This window comes from Heterocephalus glaber, unplaced genomic scaffold (assembly GCF_053883595.1).
Source record: "Heterocephalus glaber isolate CG9 unplaced genomic scaffold, H.glaber_assembly_v1.0 deba00001472, whole genome shotgun sequence".
Lineage (NCBI taxonomy): Eukaryota > Metazoa > Chordata > Mammalia > Rodentia > Bathyergidae > Heterocephalus > Heterocephalus glaber.
Window position 1 is genome coordinate 64,997,180 of NW_028258315.1, and position 21,973 is coordinate 65,019,152.

The 21,973-nt window shown below is 37.2% G+C and overlaps 1 protein-coding gene and 1 non-coding gene across 14 annotated transcripts in view; one reads left to right on the plus strand and one right to left on the minus strand.

Annotated features, from left to right (window-relative positions):
• Golga4 (golgin A4) overlaps positions 1-21,973 on the minus strand; it is a 126,009-nt gene that overhangs the window by 100,606 nt on the left and 3,430 nt on the right. For all 13 annotated transcript variants that reach the window (XR_015439512.1, XM_087182078.1, XM_087182077.1 and 10 more), the window contains one exon: positions 6,713-6,802. Coding sequence is in view for 10 of the 13 variants with exons in the window: in XM_087182078.1 (XP_087038204.1) it covers positions 6,713-6,802 (90 nt within the window). In the remaining 3 variants the exon portion in view is untranslated. The remainder of the gene's footprint in view (positions 1-6,712; positions 6,803-21,973) is intronic.
• LOC147826385 (small nucleolar RNA SNORD55/SNORD39) lies at positions 3,971-4,028 on the plus strand. Its single transcript, XR_015439645.1, has one exon. It is a non-coding gene; the product is annotated as a small nucleolar RNA SNORD55/SNORD39 (small nucleolar RNA).

Below are 21,973 nucleotides of genomic sequence, written 5' to 3' on the forward strand. Positions count from 1 at the left end.
TTAATCTCAGAGGATCAGGGGAAGGGAGGATGGTAGAGTAAAGGAAGATGGGTATCATCAACATATGTTATATTCATGTTATATTCATGTATGAAAATGCTTCAGTTAAACTCTTTATTTTGTATAATTAATATTTCCGAATAAAAAATTCATCTCAAGCAACAAAAAAGTCCTATTTTAAGGATACTAAGGCTATGCCTAGGATCACGAGGAGAAAGTGCTACAGTCAACTGGAAAGATCTGTCATTAGGGAAGAATAAGAGAATGTCAATGCTAGAAATTTGTATAACTTCAGGATCAGCTCAAATTCAATGTACTCTCTTCTGCTTTCAATATATAATCATAAAGATGATTTTTTCAATGTCCCTATAAAGAAGTCTGAGGCACTACAACCAAAGATGCAGTTATTTGGACTTAAATAAAATATTTATTAACACAAAAAATTAGACACATGAGGATTTTCAGCAGTAGCTGAAAAAATGTAAAACCTTTAATTGACCAGAAAATTAAGAAAACTATTTCTACTTTCCAGGTATTCTAGATACAGAGTGATACCTTGGTTCACAAACTTAATTCTTTCCATGATTCCATATGCTTGCAATTTGGTTGTAACCAGAATCATGGAACGAATTCTGCAACCAGAATTGTGGAAAGGATTAAGTTCATGAACTGAGGTACCACTGTACTTTACTTTGTCTACAATAGAGATGAACAAATTGTCACACTTAGAGCTAAAATTTCCATTTTTGCTTTAAAAACAAACAAAACATGTGCTGGGGATATAGCTCACTGGTAGAAGGCTTGCCTAGCATGCACAAGCTCCTGGGTTGAATCCCCAGCCTCTGCGCTATAAAAAAAAAAAAAAAAAGCCCATGGGCCAGTGATTTAGCTCAGTGGTGCCACGGCCTGCCCCACAAGCACAAGGCCCCAAGTTCAATCCCCAGCAACCAAAAAACAAAACAAAAGTCCAGGTCCCGCCTCTTCCAAAGTACTTTCTATCTTAGAGGTTTCGCAAAATTAATAACCCAAGGAGTGGAAAGGACAGAACAGTTTTGGTTTGGTTTTGATTTGTTTTGTTTTGGTTTTGGTACCAGGAATCAAACTCAGGTCCTTGCGCTTGCCAGGCAGGTGAGGTGCCACTGAGCTAAGTCCCAGGCCCTAGATCATTTTTATGTAATGTCCTTTTAATCAATAACTTAAATATGAAACTGGACAGGCCTCTACGTATTGTAAAATAAACTGAATTAAAGTTTTAAATTGTGCTTTGTTGTTAAAGCTTTAAAAGCTTTAATTACTTTTAAAAAGCCCTAAAGCAGAAAAGCTTTAAAAGCAAGAGGATAAATAGTTGATACTGACTGGTCTTTCTATTAGAAACCATCCCATAAGATATACATACACTGGATTATTAGTACTGAAATTTCTGAAGAAATAAACAAGCATTAGGGATAGGGATGTGGCTCAACATGTGGAAGGCTGAGTTTGATCCTCTCAGCACCACAAAATAAACAAACAAATAAGCAAGCAAACAAATGAACTTCAGCTAACTTAGCCTTTTGTAAAACACTCAAACTGACACTTTCAGAAAAGATTTTATAAAAATATGGTCAATTAAAACATTTTAAAGCATCCTAGATAAAGTAAATCTTTAAAAAGCAATAATAACAATCAAATCATTTTCAGGGTTTCAACTATACTGTATACAAACCAATATATCATAGTATCAATCAATATATTGAGTAGAGGAATGATGCCATTAACACAGATTATAGAATACTATCAGTCCTGCAGCTTTCATTCAAATTGGTTACATGTATAAACTAAGTTCAACACTATACCTGAAACCATAAAGAAATTTAATATTTCAAATAAAGCACAGAAAAATAAGATGTCAAAGATAGTATATATGTATGCTATACTGTGACACAACTTTGTCAAATCATTTAAATATATGCACCAAGGATACAGTGTATATGCCAGCAATCTTGAAAGCAAAAACTCTTACTGCTGTAGTTTGGATCATAGATATCTCCCAAAGGCCCATGTATTGTTAAAAGCTTATTCCCAATTTGTATTATTGGGAGATAGTGGAAAATTTAAGAGATAGGATCTAGTGGAAGGTATTCTGGTCATTAAGGGAATGCCTTTAGAGGAAAACGGAGGACCCAACCCCTTCCTTTTCCTCTTATCCATGTTCTGGCCATGGGGGAAAGGGTTTTGCTCCTCTATGAGCTGCCTGCCACGATGTGCTATCTCACTGCAGGCCAAAAAGTAACTGGGCCAATTGACTCATGAACTGCAACTCTCAAAATTATGAGTCAAAATAAACCTTTTGTCTTTATAAGTTGATTATTTCAGGCATTTGTTACAGTAACAGAAAACTAACACACATACTATATTTTAATTTTATTACATCATCCATGTCTACTAAATAAAGCTTTATAAAAAATTCATTTTAAAGTAAACTTTTCTCAGGACAATTGGAAGTCTTTTAAATTTTTAAATTTATATACACTCTATGACCTAGGAATCCCATTCCTACAATCTATCCTACAGAATAATAGCATTGGCCAAGCATGGTAGCGCAGTCCTGTACAGCACTAATGGGAAGCTGAGTCAGGAGGATTTCAAGTTTAGGCCCAGCTGAGCAATGCAGGGACTTAGTGACCTTGTCTCAAAATTTAAAAAGGGGTACAGATGTAGCTCAATGTGAAGGCTCTGGGTTTAATCACCAGTACTTCCAAAAAAAAATTTGTTAAAGAACAGCATTACCCTGCTCCACTGCTGGTGGGAATGTAGACTGGTGCAACCACTGTGGAAATCAGTATGGAGATACCTCAAAGAACTAGGACTGGAAGTCCCATTTGACCCCGCGATTCCACTGCTGGGGATCTTCTCCAAAGAATTAAAAGAATCATACCACAGTGATCTATGTGCACCCATGTTCATAGCAGCGCAGTTTGTAATACCTAAAACTTGGAAACAGCCCAAATGCCCATCAATTGGAGACTGGATCAAGAAAATGTGGTTTTTTTATAAAATGGAGTACTACTCAGCCATCAAAAATGAGAAATTAGAGACATTTATAGCTAAGTGGATGCACATTGAGGCAATACTCTTGAGTGAAATAAATAGGACACACATGTGTAGATACCGAATAGTTTCTCTGGTGTGAGAAACAGAAAGTGTAAATAAGGACTAAATGTATAATAGGTCATGTGAAATAGGAAGAAAAGGGGCAAAGGGGAAGGAAGTGGGAGGGCTGGGGAAAGGATAGAAGGGAATGGGATTAATATGAGAAAATGGAAAAATAGGAACAAAATCTTTGTAAAAAGGGAGGACTGGAGGGGTTGAAGGGAGGGCTGGGCAAGGGTGAAAAATAAGAACCAAGAGAGACTATGTAAAGGTGCAAATTTCCAATGATGAATGTCATTATATTGTATACCTAAAATGTACCAATGATTAGAATGAATAATCGATAATGTAAAATAGGAAGAAAAGGTCCAAAGGGGTAGGGGTAGTGGGAGGGGCAGGGGAAAGGAAAGAAGGGAAAGGAAAAAATGCTGAGAAATGGAAAAAATGGAAATAAAGTCTTTGTAAATAGGGAAGGGTGGAGGGCGTGAGGGGAGGGCTAGGAATGGGGAAAAAATAAGAACCAGGATGCATTGTATAAAGGTACAATTCCCAATGAGAAATGTAATTGTGTTGCATACCTACAATGTACGAACAAAAGAATTTAATACAAAAAAAAAAAAAAAGAAGAGCATTATAGGGCCGGGGATTTAGCTCAGTGGTGCCATCGCCTGTCTACAAGGGCAAAGTCCTGAGTTCGATCCCCAGTACCAAAAAAAAAAAAAGCTTTATAAATGTACATACACAAAGATCACTAAAGCACTATTTGCAATACTAAAAGAGTTATAAGTTTTGACTTGTAAAAGAAACTTTCTCCAAACTAATCTATAGAATCAATGCACTTGGTAATGTTGCACATTCCTGACCGAACAGTGGGGATGCCAACCTTGGAGTGGGGGGGACCCAAACCAAACCAAACAAACAACAGTGCAATCTCAATCATAATTTTTAGAAGTTTTGTTCATGCTTTATTCTGAGTTTGTTTTTGTGAAACTTAAATAACTGACTCATATGGAATTATATGGAAAGGAATAAAAGTAATCAAAATATTTAAAAAGAGGATAGGAGGATCTGTTTTACTAAGCAGAAATATATATCTATAGTAACTGAGAAACTGTGATACTGGATCAAAGACAAAACCATGGAACAGAATAGAAGCATAGAAACAAAGCCAATCAAATATGCCCACTTAGTTTCTGAATAAAAACAGAGCAGGAGTTTGGAACATAGCTCTGTGGTAGAATGCTGGCCTACCATGTACAAGACCTTGTGTTCAACCCCCAGCACTGCAAAAAAAAAAACAAAACACAAAAACCAAAACCAAACAAAAAACCCCAAAGCAATATAAAAAAGATGGAACAACTAAATAGACATATTATGGGAGAGAAAACTTAATCTCTATCTCACAACAAACTGAAAAATGATTTCCAGAGTTTAGAATAAATATTAAAGTAAAACAAAACAATACAGGAAAATACTTTTCAGTAAGAAAAGAATTCTTTAACAAAAATTAGCCATCAAATTAAATCTTGATGAACTGGAGAGTATAGTAAAACTAAGAACTTCTGTTCATCAAAGACAATACTAAAAGAAATGCAAGCCACAGAGTAGAAGAAGCTCTGTACAAAACATATTTGATAAAGAACTCCTATCTACCCAATATAAAAAAAGGACTTTTGTAAATAGGGAAGGGTGGAGGGGGTGAAGGGAGGGCTAGGAATGGGGAAAAAATGAGAAATGAGAAATGTAATTGTGTTGTATACCTACAATGTACTAATAAAAGAATTTAACAACAACAAAAAAAGAACTCCTAGGTGCTGGGGGTGTAGGTCAGTGATAGCACTATTTGTAATACTACAAAGTTATAAAATTTGATTTGTAATATACAGCATTTCTGGGCCGGGGATTTAGCTCAGTGGTTTCACTGCCTGCTGCGCAAGGGCAAGGACCCGAGTTCAATACACAGTACCAAAAAAAAAACAAAAACAAAAAACCAAAAGCCAATATACAGCATTTCTCCAAATGAATGTATAAAGTATGTGTTTAGTATCCACAAGGTCCTAAGTCCAATCACCAGCACCACCAAAGGAAGAGAGAGAGATACAAATCAAAAAACAAATAAACAAACAAAAAACCTACCAAGCAGTATGAAAAAGACAATCCAATAGAAAAATGGGCAGGATATTTGAGAAGTTCATAAAAGAATAAATCAAATAGCCAAGGAACAGATGAAAAATTCAATCTTAGCCATCAGAGAAATTCAAATTAAAACTGTAACAAAAGACTATATACTTATCAGAACAGCTAAAATTAAAGACTAACAGGAGTACAGAGCAATAATAACTTTCATGAATTCCTAGTGGGAAAGTAAATTTTCTTTTTTTGTGGTACTGGGGATTGAAGCAGAGGCTTTTGCACTGAGCTACATACATCCCCAGCCTTTTTTTTTTTTTTCTTTAAACTCTGAGACAGGGTCCAAGTTGCCCATGGTGGACTGGAACTTTCAATCCTCTTGATTCAGCCTCCCAGAGTGCTGAGATTACATGTGTGCTCCATCACACATAGCTGGGAAGGAAAATTTCTATCACTATTCAGGAATACAATTGGCATTATCTTCTAAAATCTTGAAACTAGTTATGTTCGAGTCAATGATTCTATTCCAAAGTATATGCAAACAGAAATACAGGTATAGGGGCCGGGGATTTAGCTCAGTGGTTCCGCCTCCTGCCTCGCAAGCACAAGGTCCCAAGTTCAATCTCCAGTACCAAAAAAAAAAAAAAAAAGAAAGAAATATAGGTATATGTGTACCAAAAGGAATGCACAATAATGTTCACAGTAGCATACACTTGAGACAAATCAAATTTTTTAACTGTAATGTTTACATTTAGAAAGCAAAACTATAAAGAAAAGAAAGGAAGCAAATATAAAAAATTCAGGATGGTTGTAAGCTTTCAGTGGAAGGAAACACTAAAGTGCTGGTAGTATTCCTTTTCTTGACCTAGGTGGTGGTAACATGGAGAATCACTACATAATAATTCAGATTTATATTTACATATTATCCTTTTTATTTGTTACACTTCATAGAAAGAAAAAAAAATACTGAAAAAAAAATGAGTTTTGGTACCAGCTGCTAGCTACATAGAATCAGTCAAGTCACTTTTCCATCTTCAACTCACCAGCTTGAAAACAACATGTCTTTTTCCCATATGAGACTATATTGAATGAATTATCAAATTATTCTGAAACCTTCAAATATTAAATATAGAGTACATATCTTCTCAAATTAAGGTTCTCAAAAAAACACTTTACATAAGTATAATTTCTGCTTGCAAGGAAAAAAAAGACTATGTTACTGTACTATAATAAAAATACCGAGGGCCGGGGATTTAGCTCAGTGGTTTTGTCGCCTGCTGTGCAGGCGCAAGGACCTGAGTTCGATCCTCAGTACCAAAAAACAAAAAAAACCAAGGAATTAAATAGTTACCCTGTCAAAATAATTTCCCATTTTTGTTATCAATAGTACAATTACATTTTAGGATACCTTCTTGTGAGAAGCATATTATAAAAGAAATTTCAAACTTACCTCTCTATTGGGAATAACTTCATCAAGTTGCTCTGTAAATGTAGATGTCGTGCTCCTAGTTCCTGTTGGTGTTGAAGAATTGGAGGAAGCCTAGATTTTAAAATTATTGTATAAATTAGAATATTATATTGACCATGACTAAGTAATTCTCCTCTCAGTCCATGCCCAAGAACTCAGTGAAAAAAAAGCATAAAAGAATAGCTAAAATGTAATCAACTAAAAGACCCAGGCTATCTACTTGGTCTTCAGCCTGGCTTTCCCACCAATAAGAGAACTATAATCTTAGCTAAATGAAATTTTTGAGGGCTATATCACTTTGTATATAAAGTTGTGATGGTAATATAAGATGCTAATATTAGGGAAAACTGAAGCTAGGTGAGAGGTATATGGAATCAATACTATCTGGGCAATTTTTCTGTAAAACAAAATGATTCCAAAATTTAACCTTTATTAAAATGATTGTCATTGGGCTGGGGATTTAGCTCAGTGGTTCCACTGCCTGCCTCTCAAGCGCAAGGTCCTGAGTTCGATCCCCAGTACCAAAAAAAAGACTGTCATTGCTTCTTGGCCTTTTGGATAAGATCAAGTGTAAAAATAAAAGATTGTCAATTCCATCTCTGAAGTTTCTTAAACATTTAATACTATAAATGCATAGACAAACAGCATCTCTCTACTTCTCCAATCAAGTCTTTCTTTCAACCTACTGGCACAGCTGGATACTGCTATGTGAAAGACACCCTGACCATAACAATGCTCAACACAAAAACCTCAGAAGAAAGGACCCAATAGTTAAAGTAGAGGTCTGAGATATACTCTAATGTGAGCTAAACAAACAAACAAACAAACAAAAAACCATAAAAGTATAAAGCCAAAATTTCAAGACTCCCCCATACCTGTAACAAAATAGATCTGACCTCACCTTACACTGAAATGAAGAGTCTACACAGCTGTACACAAAAGGGATTTAATAGCTGTTGAATGAATGAACAAATGAAACTGATCTGTATACATACTGTATACAAATCTGTATACATACTGCTGTGGTTAGGCTAGAAATATGAGGTCATGAGAAATAGTATACATATATACAAACACACATAAAGTACATATTTAGTTTACGATAAATATAACATTTCACATTGGGACAAATGTTCAAAAAATGGTGTTGGGATAAGCAGTCACCCAAATGTGGGTCATCAATCAGATCCTATTTCATACTTAAATTATATTAAACATTTAAATGTTTTTAACTGATATACAAAAATACAATAATCTATTTCTTTAATCTCTGAATAGGAAAGAAATTTTTATTTCAAAAGCAGTAATTTGAAGGAACAGTTTAATTGGGAGTAGGTTAAAAACATCTACAAAACATGATAAAGCTTAATCTTTTTTCTATAAACAGCTCTTAATAAATCCATAAATCAGAACTCAGAAAACCCACTAACTCAGTCTTCTTTTAATCTAGGGCAGGTAACTTGAGCTACACCAAACACCTACAGGAGCTATGAGTCATAAATGAGCAGTGCAAGAAAACACATGTGCAAAATTAAAGTGCATCATTTGGTGGGCCTGGGATTTAGCTCAGGGCACTGTCACCTGCCTCGCAAAGGCAAGGTCCCAAGTTCAATTCCTGGTAACAACAACAAAAAAAGTTCATCATTTGGTGAACACAGGGACAGAGCTTCACACAGCCACACAGACACAGCTGTGCAGTGGAAGGTGCAATGCCTCTGTCAAGCTAAGGCAATTGCAATATTTTTATCACAGCAGTCTTCCCAAGGAGGCTAGATGTAACCCAGAGTACAGAACTGTCAAGGAAATTCTATCAGCTACAAAATATTTTTTAATAAATTTTTTTCTGCTTATACGGCCAGAGTGAATTCTGTTGCTGTCAACCAAGGATCTCAACACACAGACACACACACACACACACATACACCCTTCTAAAAGATGAACCAGAACACTAAGATGGTAAACTGAAATGAGCTATGTGCAGAAGTCACCTTAAAGAATAAGCTATCCTCTACCACCCAAGACAAAACAAGAAGAATAAGGACTTAAGCAGGCATGACATCTAAGTACAATGGTCCTTTGGTTCACTAATTTAATTTGTTCTAGAATTTTGGAAAAGATGGTTAAATTTGTGTTTGTGTGGAAAATCTCACAAAGATGGACCTCAAAGATGGAATTGACAAATCTTTGTGTTTGTGTGGGAAAGATGGCCACAGTTGTGTTTGTCATCCAATGCAGAGTTTGCAAACAAAAAAAAAAAATTGCCAAAAGCTTCTGTTTGCCAAACAAACTGTTTGCAAACAAAAGTGTTTGTGAACCAAGGTAGCACTGCAATTCCAGCACTCTGGAAGGTTCAGGCAGGAGGATCAGAAGTTTAAGTCTAACCCTTGTCTCAAATAGAAGTAAAACTTTAAAAAGAGTTGAGAATGTAGCTCAAAGGTGCAAAGGGCTCTGGGTACGAGAGAGAGAGAGAGAGAGAGAGAGAAAGGGAGAGAGAAAGGGAGAGAAAGAGAGAGAGAGAAAGGGAGGGAAGGAGGCAGGCAGGCTTAAAAATTTAAACAAAATAGTTGAATGTGACATAAAACTAAATCCTTATCAATGGTTTCAATGTCTGGAAAATGTGTAACTAAAAGTCATGGGATGGGAAAGCACAGTCACAGGACAGTGTTTATTCCAGGGCTGAAATTAAATTTCAAACATTCAGAGTACTTCGGAAACCACTTTCATTAAGGTTGAGGGACATTTAATAATGTCCCTTCCCAGGCCGGGGATTTAGCTCAGTGGCACTGCTCCTGCCTCGAAAGCACAAGGTTCTGAGTTCGATCCCCAGTATCAAAAAATAATAATAATAATAATGTCCCTTCCCACACCTGGAACCATAATTTTTAAACCATATCAGCTTCAAAGGCTAGGGACACTTCAAAGGCTGTCAATAGGAGGGAAGAAACTCTAGTTGTATTTACTTACAAGTGGTTACATGTAAACTCTCTAATCAAAAAAAAACTACTGGAGTAAAACATTAGGAAATTAATTAGCACTACTAGACTATAATAAATACCTCCTAACCAACTCTCCCTGTTATCATTTCATCATGTCTAAGTAATTTCTGGATTATGAATTTAGCTTTCCAAATGTCCAAAGGCCAGGAAATGGCTACCCTTGACAGCAAGCTCTTATCACCTGAAAAGTATATCTACCCTACTGTGTATTTTTAAAACTGATGCTAGATTTAACAACTTGGTCTCATGTGAATCTAATCAGAAGGCCCCATCAACTCTGGATAAACTGACAAAATCAAGTGATGGGGTTTACAAAGTTGAAGACTAGGTTCTAAAACACACTGTCAGGGGCCGGGGATTTAGCTCAGTGGCTCCGCCTCTTGCCTCGCAAGCGCAAGGACCTGAGTTCAATCTCCAGTACCAAAAAAAACCACAAAAAAACACTGTCCTCAGAAAATTCAAACAACCTGGAAAAATGCTTGGTGACTCTGGAGTTGCAAGAGTGAGGATCATATGAGAGAACTGATAAGACTGTAAAGAATAAAACACTGCATAATGAACAAACTGTACTTCAGCAGTTGTCCCAGGTACCCAGATCTTTGATGGGCTATCCTCATTTCAAGATATAAAAAGATTTAAATTTTATTGAAACAAACAGGTTGATTAGTCTCAAATTTGAAGTCAGACTTCCAGGCTTTTTGCCAGATTTCTGATGTACAGAACTCTGAAGTAACTGAATTATCCGGCAGAAAAGCCATGGTGACCTCTTAGCAACATTAGAAAACATCCATTCACCTTTAGGAATAAGCTTTGAATTCTCTGTCAGTGTTCCACTGGTTTTCATTACCCATCAAGACTAACTCAGATGTCATGCTAATCCTCTCCAAATGTTTTCCTATGTGCCACAACACCTTGTGTATACTAGCATCACACTGGATGTACTTAGTCCCATGGTACAGGGACTAATGTGCCCTTCGAGGCAAATGTAAGACCTAGCATAGCACATTTCAAGTACTGTTAAATAAGTTAATGCTCTATAATTATTTTCAGATAACTTATCATTTTTGACCCTTGTAACCAAACTGCAAGGTGAGCAATATAGATGTTATCATAATCTCCTAAAAATTAGAAGTTCAGAATGCTTACTTGGCTTGCCAGGGTTCATACTCCAAAAATCTGGGTTAGTTCACAAGTCTTATTGAGGCAGGAAGGCAGGGCATGGCAAAGCTGATTGGGGGAGTATAACCACACACCAGGACACATGCACCAAATAATTCTCAGGAATCTGTATGTGCACTCCTCTCGAGAACTCATGATGTGTGGAATAAATAAAAGGACACAAATGCCATAAAGAGCTCACTATCATGCCTCTTCACAGTAGACTGTCCTGTGCGTAGGGTGTTTTATATTTGTATTTTCATTTTTCCTCTCTTTTTCTTGGCCCAAGTTCACTCTGCAGGGCCAGTTTCTCCCTTACCCTTCACTTTTAATTTTTCCTACCTCAAACAATGTGAAACTTTGCTGCCATTTTTGTTTTGCTCAATTCTTTGTTCAAGATGGAAAGAACCTGGAAACCACTTCATAGACAGGTTTCTCAAATAAGGCCTTGTAAAGCCTTGTCAGTCCCCTTGGAATACTCCCAGTCTCCATGTAACAGAGCCCTCAGAAGAATATAACATGGTACAAGACCTCTGCCACATTAATGAAGTTGTCAGTCCAATCAATCACTCTAGTGGCAGATCCATATATAATTCTCTCCCAAATTCTAGGGGACACCACTTGGTTCTCACTCTTAGATTTAAAAGATGCACTTTTTCCCATTCCCCTACATCTAGACTCCCAATTTCTGTTTGCCTTTGAATGAGAAAATCCTATTTCAAGAGAAAAGCAACAATATATTCAGACAGTTTCCACAGGGGAGTAGAGATAATCTTCGCATTTTTGCTCGGGCATTACAGAAAGACTTAAGAAATCTAAAGTTTAAACAGGGAACTATCCTACAGCATGTAGACCATATTCTAGTTTGCAGCCTAACTCAGGAGTTATCCAACTATAATACTATATAAACTCTCAACTTTCTAGCTAATAAGGGATATAAAGTCTCCAAAGAAAAGGCTCAGATATCTCTCCAAAACGTTCGATATCTGGGATATATCCTTACACCTGGAGAACCACAGCTGGCCAGGGACTAGATCCAGGCTGTGTTCTTGAGCTTCCTCCCACCAAACAACAGCTCCATTCCTTCTCGGCAATGGCTGGCTTTTGTAGGATCTTGCTACTAATTCTGGACTATTAGCAAAGCCTTTATATGAGGCTGCCAAAGACCCTGAGTTTATGCCTCTAGGATGGACAAAAAATGATTGACAATCCCTTTAGGAAAAATAAAACATACCCTTACTCGGGCTCCAGCACTGGGAATGCCTGACTTAAGAAAACTCTTCTTCCTCTACATATCAGAAAAGAGAGAAATTGTTTTAGGAGTTTTGACCCAAGGCTAGAATAAGATCCCAGTGGCCTACTTTTCAAAAAAGTTAGATGGATGGCCACCCTGCCTGAAAGCAATAGCAGCTTACAGCTACACTAACCAAGAAAGCTGCAAGTTAACTTTACGACAGAGACCAGAAGTCCTGACTCCCCATCAGGTCATAGCTACTCTGGAGACAAAAGGTTATTTGTGGTTAACAGGGGAACAGCTTATCATGTATCAGGCCATGCTCTTAGACCTCCTAAGGTTATTATAAAAACTTGCACTACTCTTAATCTTGCCTCTTTGATGCCTACAAGGCCCAGAACTTAGCCACTCTTTTGAACAAGCAATCTCCCAGACCTATCCAAGCAAGCAGTCGTCAGTGAGTTGCCCCTCTAAGAGCCTGAGGAGGTATGGTTCACTGATGGAAACAGCTATGTCCAAGAAGGACATTGAAAGGCAAGTTATGCACTTGTCAGTTCACAATGGGTGAACCTTTTCCCCCAGGAACCTCTGCTCAAAAGACAGCACTAATAGCTCTTAAACAGGCACTGATATTAGGAAAAAGCAAAAAGTTAAATAGCTATACAGACTCCAAATATTCCTTTCTGGTGTTACATGTTCATGCAGCAATCTGGAAAGAAAGAGGCTAATTAATAAGAAATCATCTATAAAGCACAAGCAGGAAATTCTACAACTCAGTAGAAGCTGTCCATCTTCCCATGCAGGTCACAGTCATGCATTGTAAAGGTCACCAAATAGATATGTCTGAAATCCCTGGGAAGTCAAAAGTCTGACAGAGAAGCAAAATGGCCAGCCTTACAGCCCCTTATGACTTTAGCCTTAATCCCAGTTCCTAAGGAACTATTAAAACCAGTCTACACTTCCCAAGAGGTAAATGGGCCTTAGGACTAGGGGGAATTAAAAGGGAGCCCTTGCAGTATTTAGGAAACAAACTGGTCCTTCCTCAAGGGACACAGCGGAAGGCTATAAAAACACTTCATGATTTTTTCCACTTGGGAAGAGATGCTACATTGGAAATGGTCACTTGAGTTTTCATAGGACTAGGACTAGCAGAGACCACCAGACAGGTCTGCAAAACTTGCCCACTTTGTGTCTCTAAAAACCTAGGCAAGCCCATAGCACCTCCTTTATTAGAACCTGTACAAAAGAGAGGGACATACCGTGGGGAAGACTGGCAATTAGACTTCACCCACATGCCATTATGTGGAAGTTTAAACAAATATTGGTCCTAATTGATACCTTTACAAGCTGGATTGAAGCCTTTCTTACCCATTCAGAAAAGGCTATGGAGGTAGTCAAGATGCTTCTTAAAGAAATCATCCCCCAATTTGGACTACCCCAGTCTCTCCAGAGTGACAATGGGCCTACTTTTACCTCTCAAATAACTCTGAAAGTGGCACAGGCTTTAGGAATAAAGTACCATCTTCATTCCACCTAGCGACCTCAGTCTTCCGGAAAGGTACAGAGCCAACCAAGACCCTAAAGTGAGCACTGGTAAAACTTTGTCAAGAAACATCAATTACTGCCAATAGTGCTCATGAGGGTTCATACCTTCCCAGAACTGGACTAAATTTGAGCCCATTTGAGATGTTTTAAGAAGGCTATTTCTATCCTCTGATATGATAATAGATCCAGAGACTCTCACAATACCTTATCAATCTGGGACAAGTACAATAGGCTATCCACATGTATGTACTGTCAACTCCTGGCCCAGGGGAACTACATAGTGTCCACCTGGAGAGCAAGTGCTCATAAAAACTTGGAGAGAAGGGACTCCCCGAGACCAGTTAAAGCTAAAATGGAAGGGCCCCTTTTCAGTGATCCTTGCCACACCTACTGCAGTAAAAGTAGCAGAGATAGATAACTGGATTCATCTTTCTAGAATAAAGCCAGTTACATCTGAACTATGTAAAGAACACTACCCAAAAGGAAAATGTTACTACTGTGAGCCTCTGGAAGACTTGTGAATGCTCTTCCAAAAGCAAGACTCCTGTGCTGTTACAGATCAGTAAACAGGATCTTACTAAGGCCATGGGTCTCCATCTCATGGTAATTTATCTGATATTCCTCTCTGATATACATTCTCCTCTACAGAAAGTGTGGAGATCTAACCTGCTCCTCATATTTGGGCTAATAGTAAAATTTCTTTCTTCCATCAAACAGGCAGCCCAACAGTCACTAACTCTTTTCTCATTGTCTTCTGATAGGTATTACTTTCTTCAACCCAGTCAGTGAGCCACAATACCCCATGGTAGTTGGAGAACACATAATCCCTAGCAGGTAGGGTCTACAAACCCTTCCAGCCAGAAGCTATAGAAGACAGAGACCTCCACTCTCTCAGCAACCCATAGAGCATTATGAATATTTGTGTCTCTCTGGGGGAAATAAGGAAAGAAGGCAGGGTATGGCAAAGTTGGTTAGGTCGGTAAGAGTGACCCTATCCCAGGACACATGTGCCAAAGAATTCTCAGGAACCAGTGTGTGGATTTCTCACAAGAACACATGATGTGTGTAATACATAAAAGGATATAGATTCCATAAAGAGCTCGCTACATACCTCTTCAGAGTAGCCCACCTTGTGCCCTCACAATGTACTTTTGTTTTATACAATGGACCCTTGAGCTATGACCTGCCTCACATACAATCAACTGGGGTTACAAATTTTAGTTTTAACTTACAACCAAAGTCTTGAGTTATGACCTGAATGCCATTTGTGCAGCTGTAAAATAAAGACTTGCAATGCCAGAAAAGCATATGTAAGCATACAAAAACATCAGTCTAAGCCTAGATGCATGTGTTTGTGGATATGATTTTAGTCAGTGGTTTATACAATCGCTACAATTACTTCCATCAAAATGGCCCAAAAAAGCTAGAAAAGAAGCTAAGGAAGGAAGGGAAGGTAAAGAAAACAATCACAATCAAAAAGAAGAAGGAAACTGTGGAGAAATATGAGAGTGGCGTTCATGTCACCAATCTCACTAATATGTACAGTACATCAAAACCTACCATTCTCAACAATCTTACAAAGATTTGTATAAGGAAACTAGTGTTGCTAAAAGTGTTATTCAAATTAGTAAGTCATGGGCCAGGGATTTAGCTCAGTGGTTTCACTGCCTGCTGCACAGGCGCAAAGAGCCGAGTTCGATCCCCCGTACCAAAAAAAAAAAAAATTAGTAATTCATAATCAACAGTGTTAGATGAGATAGAAAGGCTACTACTCATGTGGATAAATGAAAGGCAGATGGCAGATTATAGCCTATTTGAGTCTATAATTTGTGAAAAAGCTAGGGCTATAAATGCAGATCTCATAAAGGATAATCCATCAATGAATGATAATGGTGAAACATTTTGTGCCAGTAAGGAATAGTTTCACAATTTTAAAGCAAGAACTGAGTTTCATAACATAACTAGTCATGGTGAAGCAGCCAATGTTGATAAAAGGGCTGCTGAAAATTACATACACCATTTCAAAACGATGATACAGGGAAATGGCTTTTGCTCTCATCAAGTTTTCAACTGTAATTAAACTGGCCTTTTCTGGAAAAAAAAAAATGCCAAGGAGAACATAATTACCCAGGAAGAGAAGAAAATGCCAGGCCACAAGCCTATGAAGGATAGGCTAACCTTATTGCTACATGCCAATGCCAAGTGGTGACCTCAAGATAAAGCCTCTCTTGGTTTGTCATTCTGAGACCCTTAGAGTATCTGTATGGCATAAAGTCATGAAGAATAGGCTAGAGGTCATGTGCAGATGTAATGCAAGAGCTTGGGTAACAAAAGTACTTTTCTCTTGAGTGGATCAGGGAGGCTTTGTGTCCTACTGTTAAGAAATATCTAGAGGACAAAGGTTCACCATACCTTGTTCTCTTTACAAGAACAAAGTTGGAAAACATGGCCTTCAACTCAATCCAGAACACTTCAAATTAATTTAATGTTTTTAACTATATCAAAAAATTAGAATTAAAAAAGCATCAATCTCAAATTGAAAAACACAATCTAAACATAGCAAACAAATTTTAGATATTCACATTACTAAGAAGTTCCATATTAAAGTCAGTATTGTAGGGGAAAGGAAAGAAGAGAAGGGAATTAATATGAGAAAATGAAAAAAAGGAAACAGTCTTTGTAAATAGGGAGGGATGGAGGGGTTGAAGGGAGGGTAGGGGAAATGGGAAAAAATAGAACCAAGAGAGACTATGTAAAGGTGCAAATTTCCAATGATGAATGTCATTATATTGAATACCTAAAATGTACCAATAAAAGGATATACAGTTAATAAACAAATAAATAAATAAAGTCAGTATTATGTTAATCAGCCCATAATGGGCTGTATTACCTGGGAATTTCATGGAAAGAATCATTTTACAATAGTGATAGTCAGAGATATGAATGTATATCTCCACGCCTTTTCAAGTATCAGTGAGGCTTAAATGTTTTGAATCTATAACTTTCTAAAGCTGATCAACTGATTAGTTTTCTAAGATAAAAAGAAACTGAACATCATTTAACATTTTCTAGGTTTGTTGTCATTCCTATCAATATGCTACTTACAGTAAGTATTCACCCATTCTAGCCTGCTACTAGTTTAGAAATTGGATAACTATATTTATTGGAACTGTATACAAAATGAGCATGAAAAAGTTCTAAATGATTTCAAAATGTTTTCTTATGAATTAACATTAAAAATAGATTACAAAATTGGTGACATTCACATTTTTCACTGGTCATAGGCCTTTTGACCTATTTTCTGATTCTCAAATTATGCCATACAGATGAAATGTTACATTTGCATAAGCGTAACAAACACATGATTCATTTCATTCCTTCCCTCCACACCTATGGATAATCTACACAGCCACAGAATCCTCATCACAACACTGCTAAAAGTCACTGCCAAACCAATTTGACATCCTAGTTATAAAAGAATGGTTATAGTAACTTGGAGTCAATTCTTCATATAATCTTTATATTTTAGTTATCAAAATTATTAGCTTTTCATTATGTCCTTCTTAAACTACCTTTCTTATCCTGATGTCTAAGATAGTAGTGACAGAAATGAAATACTGCTCTTATGTAACAAATGCCTCTCAAAAACAGTCCTTCAATGAGCCGGGGATTTAGCTCAGTGGTTCCAGCGCCTGCCGCACAAGAGCAAGGTCCCGAGTTCGATCCCCGGTACCAAACAAAAGCAAAAAAAAGTCCTTCAATATAATGAAATCCACTCATCCAAAAGTAATTTAAGAAAATTTCCAGTTAAATGTGGCAGATGAACCATATGTTTCTATCTTTCTCCCCACCAACCCCACTCAAAGAGTTAAAAACTAATTTTCAGCAGATTGAAAGTGAATGAAAAACTCCTAAAGAATTCAGCACAGCTGTGGCTGAGCTTACAACCTCACAGACCTAAAGAAAGAAATGCTAATGAGAAGAAGCAAGCCTATTTTCATCCCCAAAATCCTGGAAAGAGTTCAGGGCTTAAACCAAAAGGTATATACAAATCTAGAAGTGAAGAGGCAGGACCAAAAACAGGAAGATTGGCTAAAATATCCCCAGATCTCCTGTTCCTCTCAATATAGCCAATAAAGAACCAGAGGTTTATTTTCTGGGGTAATGTGGGTTCAGACTGAACAAACTAAATACAGTGAATTAGGGATAAAGGGCATGTGTGGCTAACGAGAGAGTGTGATACTTATGCATAGTTCAGTGGAAGACCCCAGTCCACTTCCTCAGCACTGCTTTTTGAAGTTGATGGTAAGAGTTCTGGGATTTAGCTCAGTGGCACCACACCTACCTTGCAAGTACAAGGTCAAGTTCAATCCCGGTACTGAAAAAAAAGTTGTTGCTAGTAGAATTACAACTCCTCACTCCTTTCCAAAACAGAATGTTTCTCTGGAAAATTGAGTGACCGCTATAAAAGACTTCTAATTACTGACATGTTTGTATATTCTCCAACAACAAAGCAAATTTACAGCCTATCACCTAACGGTAACAGTAAGCCTAGTGTGTCACTTGCTACTTCTACATAGCATCAGATTTTTAGTGCCTCACCCTTAAATGATAGCCCAGAGCACTCAATTTTGAAAAGAAAGTCTCCAAAGTAAAAAAAGAGCCAAAACCATAAAACTTAGAAAAAACAAAGTCAATAAAGATTAAGAGAAAAAGATCAAAATTTTATAATCTATATCATTCTCAGAAGATAAAAGATACATATCTATAATCAAACAATGCTATGAAAAAGCAAAGACAATAACAAATAGATCTAGGAAATTTAAAAAATAGGATAGTCAAAATTAAAAATTCAGTTTAAGAACTGGATAAACTACTCTCCAAAAGTAGGACAAAAGATAAAAATAGAATATAAAGAGGGAAAAAGAGTCTATATAGAAGACACAAGTGAACTGGAGTTTCAGAAGAGAAAAAGAACAAAGACCAATATCAAAGAAATTGTCTAAAAGTTTTCAAGAACTTAAGCACATAAGTCTTCAAACTTAAAAAGTATCCGGTGAACATCAAGCACAATGCATGAAGAAATCCATACAAAAGGATATTTGCCCTATTTCAGACGAGACAAAAACAGAAAGACCCTGTCTTCAAAACAGAAAGAGAAGCAGAATGGCACTAGACTTCCCAACACTAATAGTCCAAATGAAAAACAATGGAGCAATGCTTTTTAAAAAAATCATCTTCTACATATGTGTAAATACTGAATAGTTTCTCTAGTGTGAGAAACTGAAAATGTAATTAAGGATACACATGGATGAAATGGCCTAATAACATATTTCTCCGATTGTGTTTCCACTGCGTGTCATATGACTGTATCAAAATTTAAATTAGGCAGGGCCAGGGATTTAGCTCAGTGGTTCCGCCACCTGCTTCGCAAGTGCAAGGACCGGAGTTCGATCCCAGGTACCAAAAAAAAAAAAAAAAAATTTAAATTCGGGAGAAGTTTGCCTTATGTGGAATCTGCTAACTAACTGGAGTTTTTTTCCAGATCATTATTTGTTCAATGTTGGTTTTGGGGACCTTTCTGAAATAAATCACATCCTCTGGTGTCTTGTTGGTGCTTGAGATGCTTTTTTAAGTTATATGGAAAAATGTTTAAGTGCTTTTCAGTTTTGTTTTGGTTGAGAATATTATTGTAGTTTTTTCCCCTTGCATTGTTCTTCTTTGAATGGTTTTAATTTTTTGTATGTGTGTGTGTTTGATAATAGTTATTTAAAAAAAGAAAAATAAATAAAAATAAAAAATCATCTTCGGCAGTGCACTGTGGTGCCTATCTATAGTCCCAGCTCCTCGGGAGGCCGAAGCAATAGGAACCTTTGAGCCTTGGAGTTACGTAGTGACAAGCCTGGGTAACGTAGTGATATCCTGTCTTTAAAAATAAACAAAAATAACTTCCTTATCAGAAAATGAGTTGATACTACTTAAAATGTGCTATGGTTTGGATGTGGTTTATCCCTCAGAGGTTCATGTACTGGATCACTGATCCCCAGTGTGGTGTGACAAATGGTGAAATTTTTTAAGAGATGGGGCCTAGAAGGTGATTAGGCCACTGCCCTTGGAAGTGATAAATACTGGTCTCACAGAATGAGTTACTTCCCACACAAATGGGTTACTGTTATAAAAGAGTAAGACTAGCAACTGCCTCAACATGTGATCTCGTCCACATATACTCCCAGCTTTGAGATGCTATGCACTATGAAGTTCCTCACCACAAGTGAACAGAAAGAGTGCCCTTGGACCTCCAGAAATGTAAGCTAAAATTAAAAATTACTTAGCTTTGACTATTTTGTTATAGCAATGAAAAATGGACTGATATAAAATGTATAAAGCAACAAATAGCAAAGCAATGAAAATTTATTATTTAGAAACTGGGAGTTTCAGGAGAAACAAATATTGAGGACTGGGAGGTTGGTCCAACAACCATCTTTTTTGCACCCTAACTTTTTAAAAGCTTTTGGTAATACATAATGAGCCAAGAGTAGTGATGTATGCCTATAACCCCAGAACTCTGAAAGGCTGAGACAGAAGGATCCAAAGTTCAAGCCCAGCCTGGGCAACTTTAACATTAAAGAGAGAGAACATTAACAATAACAAACTGCTTAAGACTCAAAGCCCAAGGAATTTAAACTGGTGGAGAAATCAAGGCAAAGGTAGCCTTAACTCCAAACATTCACAAAATGTACCTGGAGTTTAGGCAATAGCAACTTTTTCCAATAGGGGAAAACACATACACATACACATACACACACACACACACACACACACACAGAGCAAGAGAGCAAGTGAGCAACAGCAACCCTCAGATCCAGAGTACTAAATGGAAGCTTATTGCTCTCAAGAGATTAAGAATTTGTGCAACAAATAAGCACCTGGGGTAGCCATTCAAAACACATCCTCAGACCAAAATAACTGCCAGATACAGTAAGAAACCTATTCCAGTAGTTGGCGCAGGTTCTACAAAGCAGCAGGAAACAGTATAACTCAATCTGTCTATGGAAATCCTAGTCCTAGCACATGCCAGTTTCTGTTCTAAGACAATTATTAGTAGTATTCCTAAATGCAAATTGAAACAGTGAGATTCCATCTTACTCCAGTAGGAATGCCCATGGTCAAAGAACTCCCAACACCACACAACACTGGGGGAAATGTACATTGATAGAAGTGTAAGACAGTACACACACTTTGGGAATAAGTACGGAGATTTCTCAAAAAACTAAAAATAGAAATTCCATTTGACCCAGCTATATATCTCTTTGATACCTTCCCAAAAGAGCTACAGTTATCCTATTACATACACACCCATGTATCCTGATACATACATATCCATGTTTACAGCAGCAGAACTCACAATAATTAAATCATGAAAGCAGCCTATAATCCCATCAGCTAATGAATGGATAAAGAAAATGTGATATAGGGCCTGGAATTTAGCTCAGTGGCACAGAGCCTGCCTGGCAAGCATGAGGTCCTGAGTTTGATCCCCAGTACTAATAAAAAAAGAAAGAAAAGGTGCTATATATTCACAATGGAATACTACTTAGCCATAAAGAATGATAAATTTGAGTCATCTGTAAGAAATTGATGGGTCTTGAGGCTATAATGCTAAGTAAAATAAGTCACAAAAGGATAAATACTGCATGGTCTAATACGAGACTCACTATACAAACAATTTAAAGAACAAAAAAAAAGAGCCATGTTAAACAGAGAGTCAGGCTCTGTAGAGATGGGAAGAAGATCTAGGGAAGGAGGAAGAGGAGAGAACAAAGGGCAAACATACTAATTAAAACAACAAAAAAAGAATGTTTGAACTTGGCACAGTAGTACACACCTTTGGTACCAGCTACCTGGAAGGCTGAGGTAGGAGGATCACTTGAACCCAGAAGTTCAAGACCAGCCTGAACAAGAGATCCTGTCTCAAAAAAAAATTTTGGATAATAGGAGCCTGAGTATGCTTACACATGCCAGTAGTCCCAGCACTCAGGAAGGTGAGGTGAGAGAATCACAAATTTTGAGGCCAGCCTGGACTACACCTTTCAAAGTAGGGTCCTCTTTGTTTTGGCTAACAAAGGAGGAATTCCTGCTTTATCATTCTCCCTCCACACCCATCCCCCACATAAAAATAATTTCTAGCCACACAGGAATGAAAACTCATTTCAGCTTTATAAGTAAATCAACCTCCAGGATTTCATAAATATAAATGAATCACCAGAAACCATGAGACACTTTTTCTTTAAAAAAGAAAAAAAAGAAGTA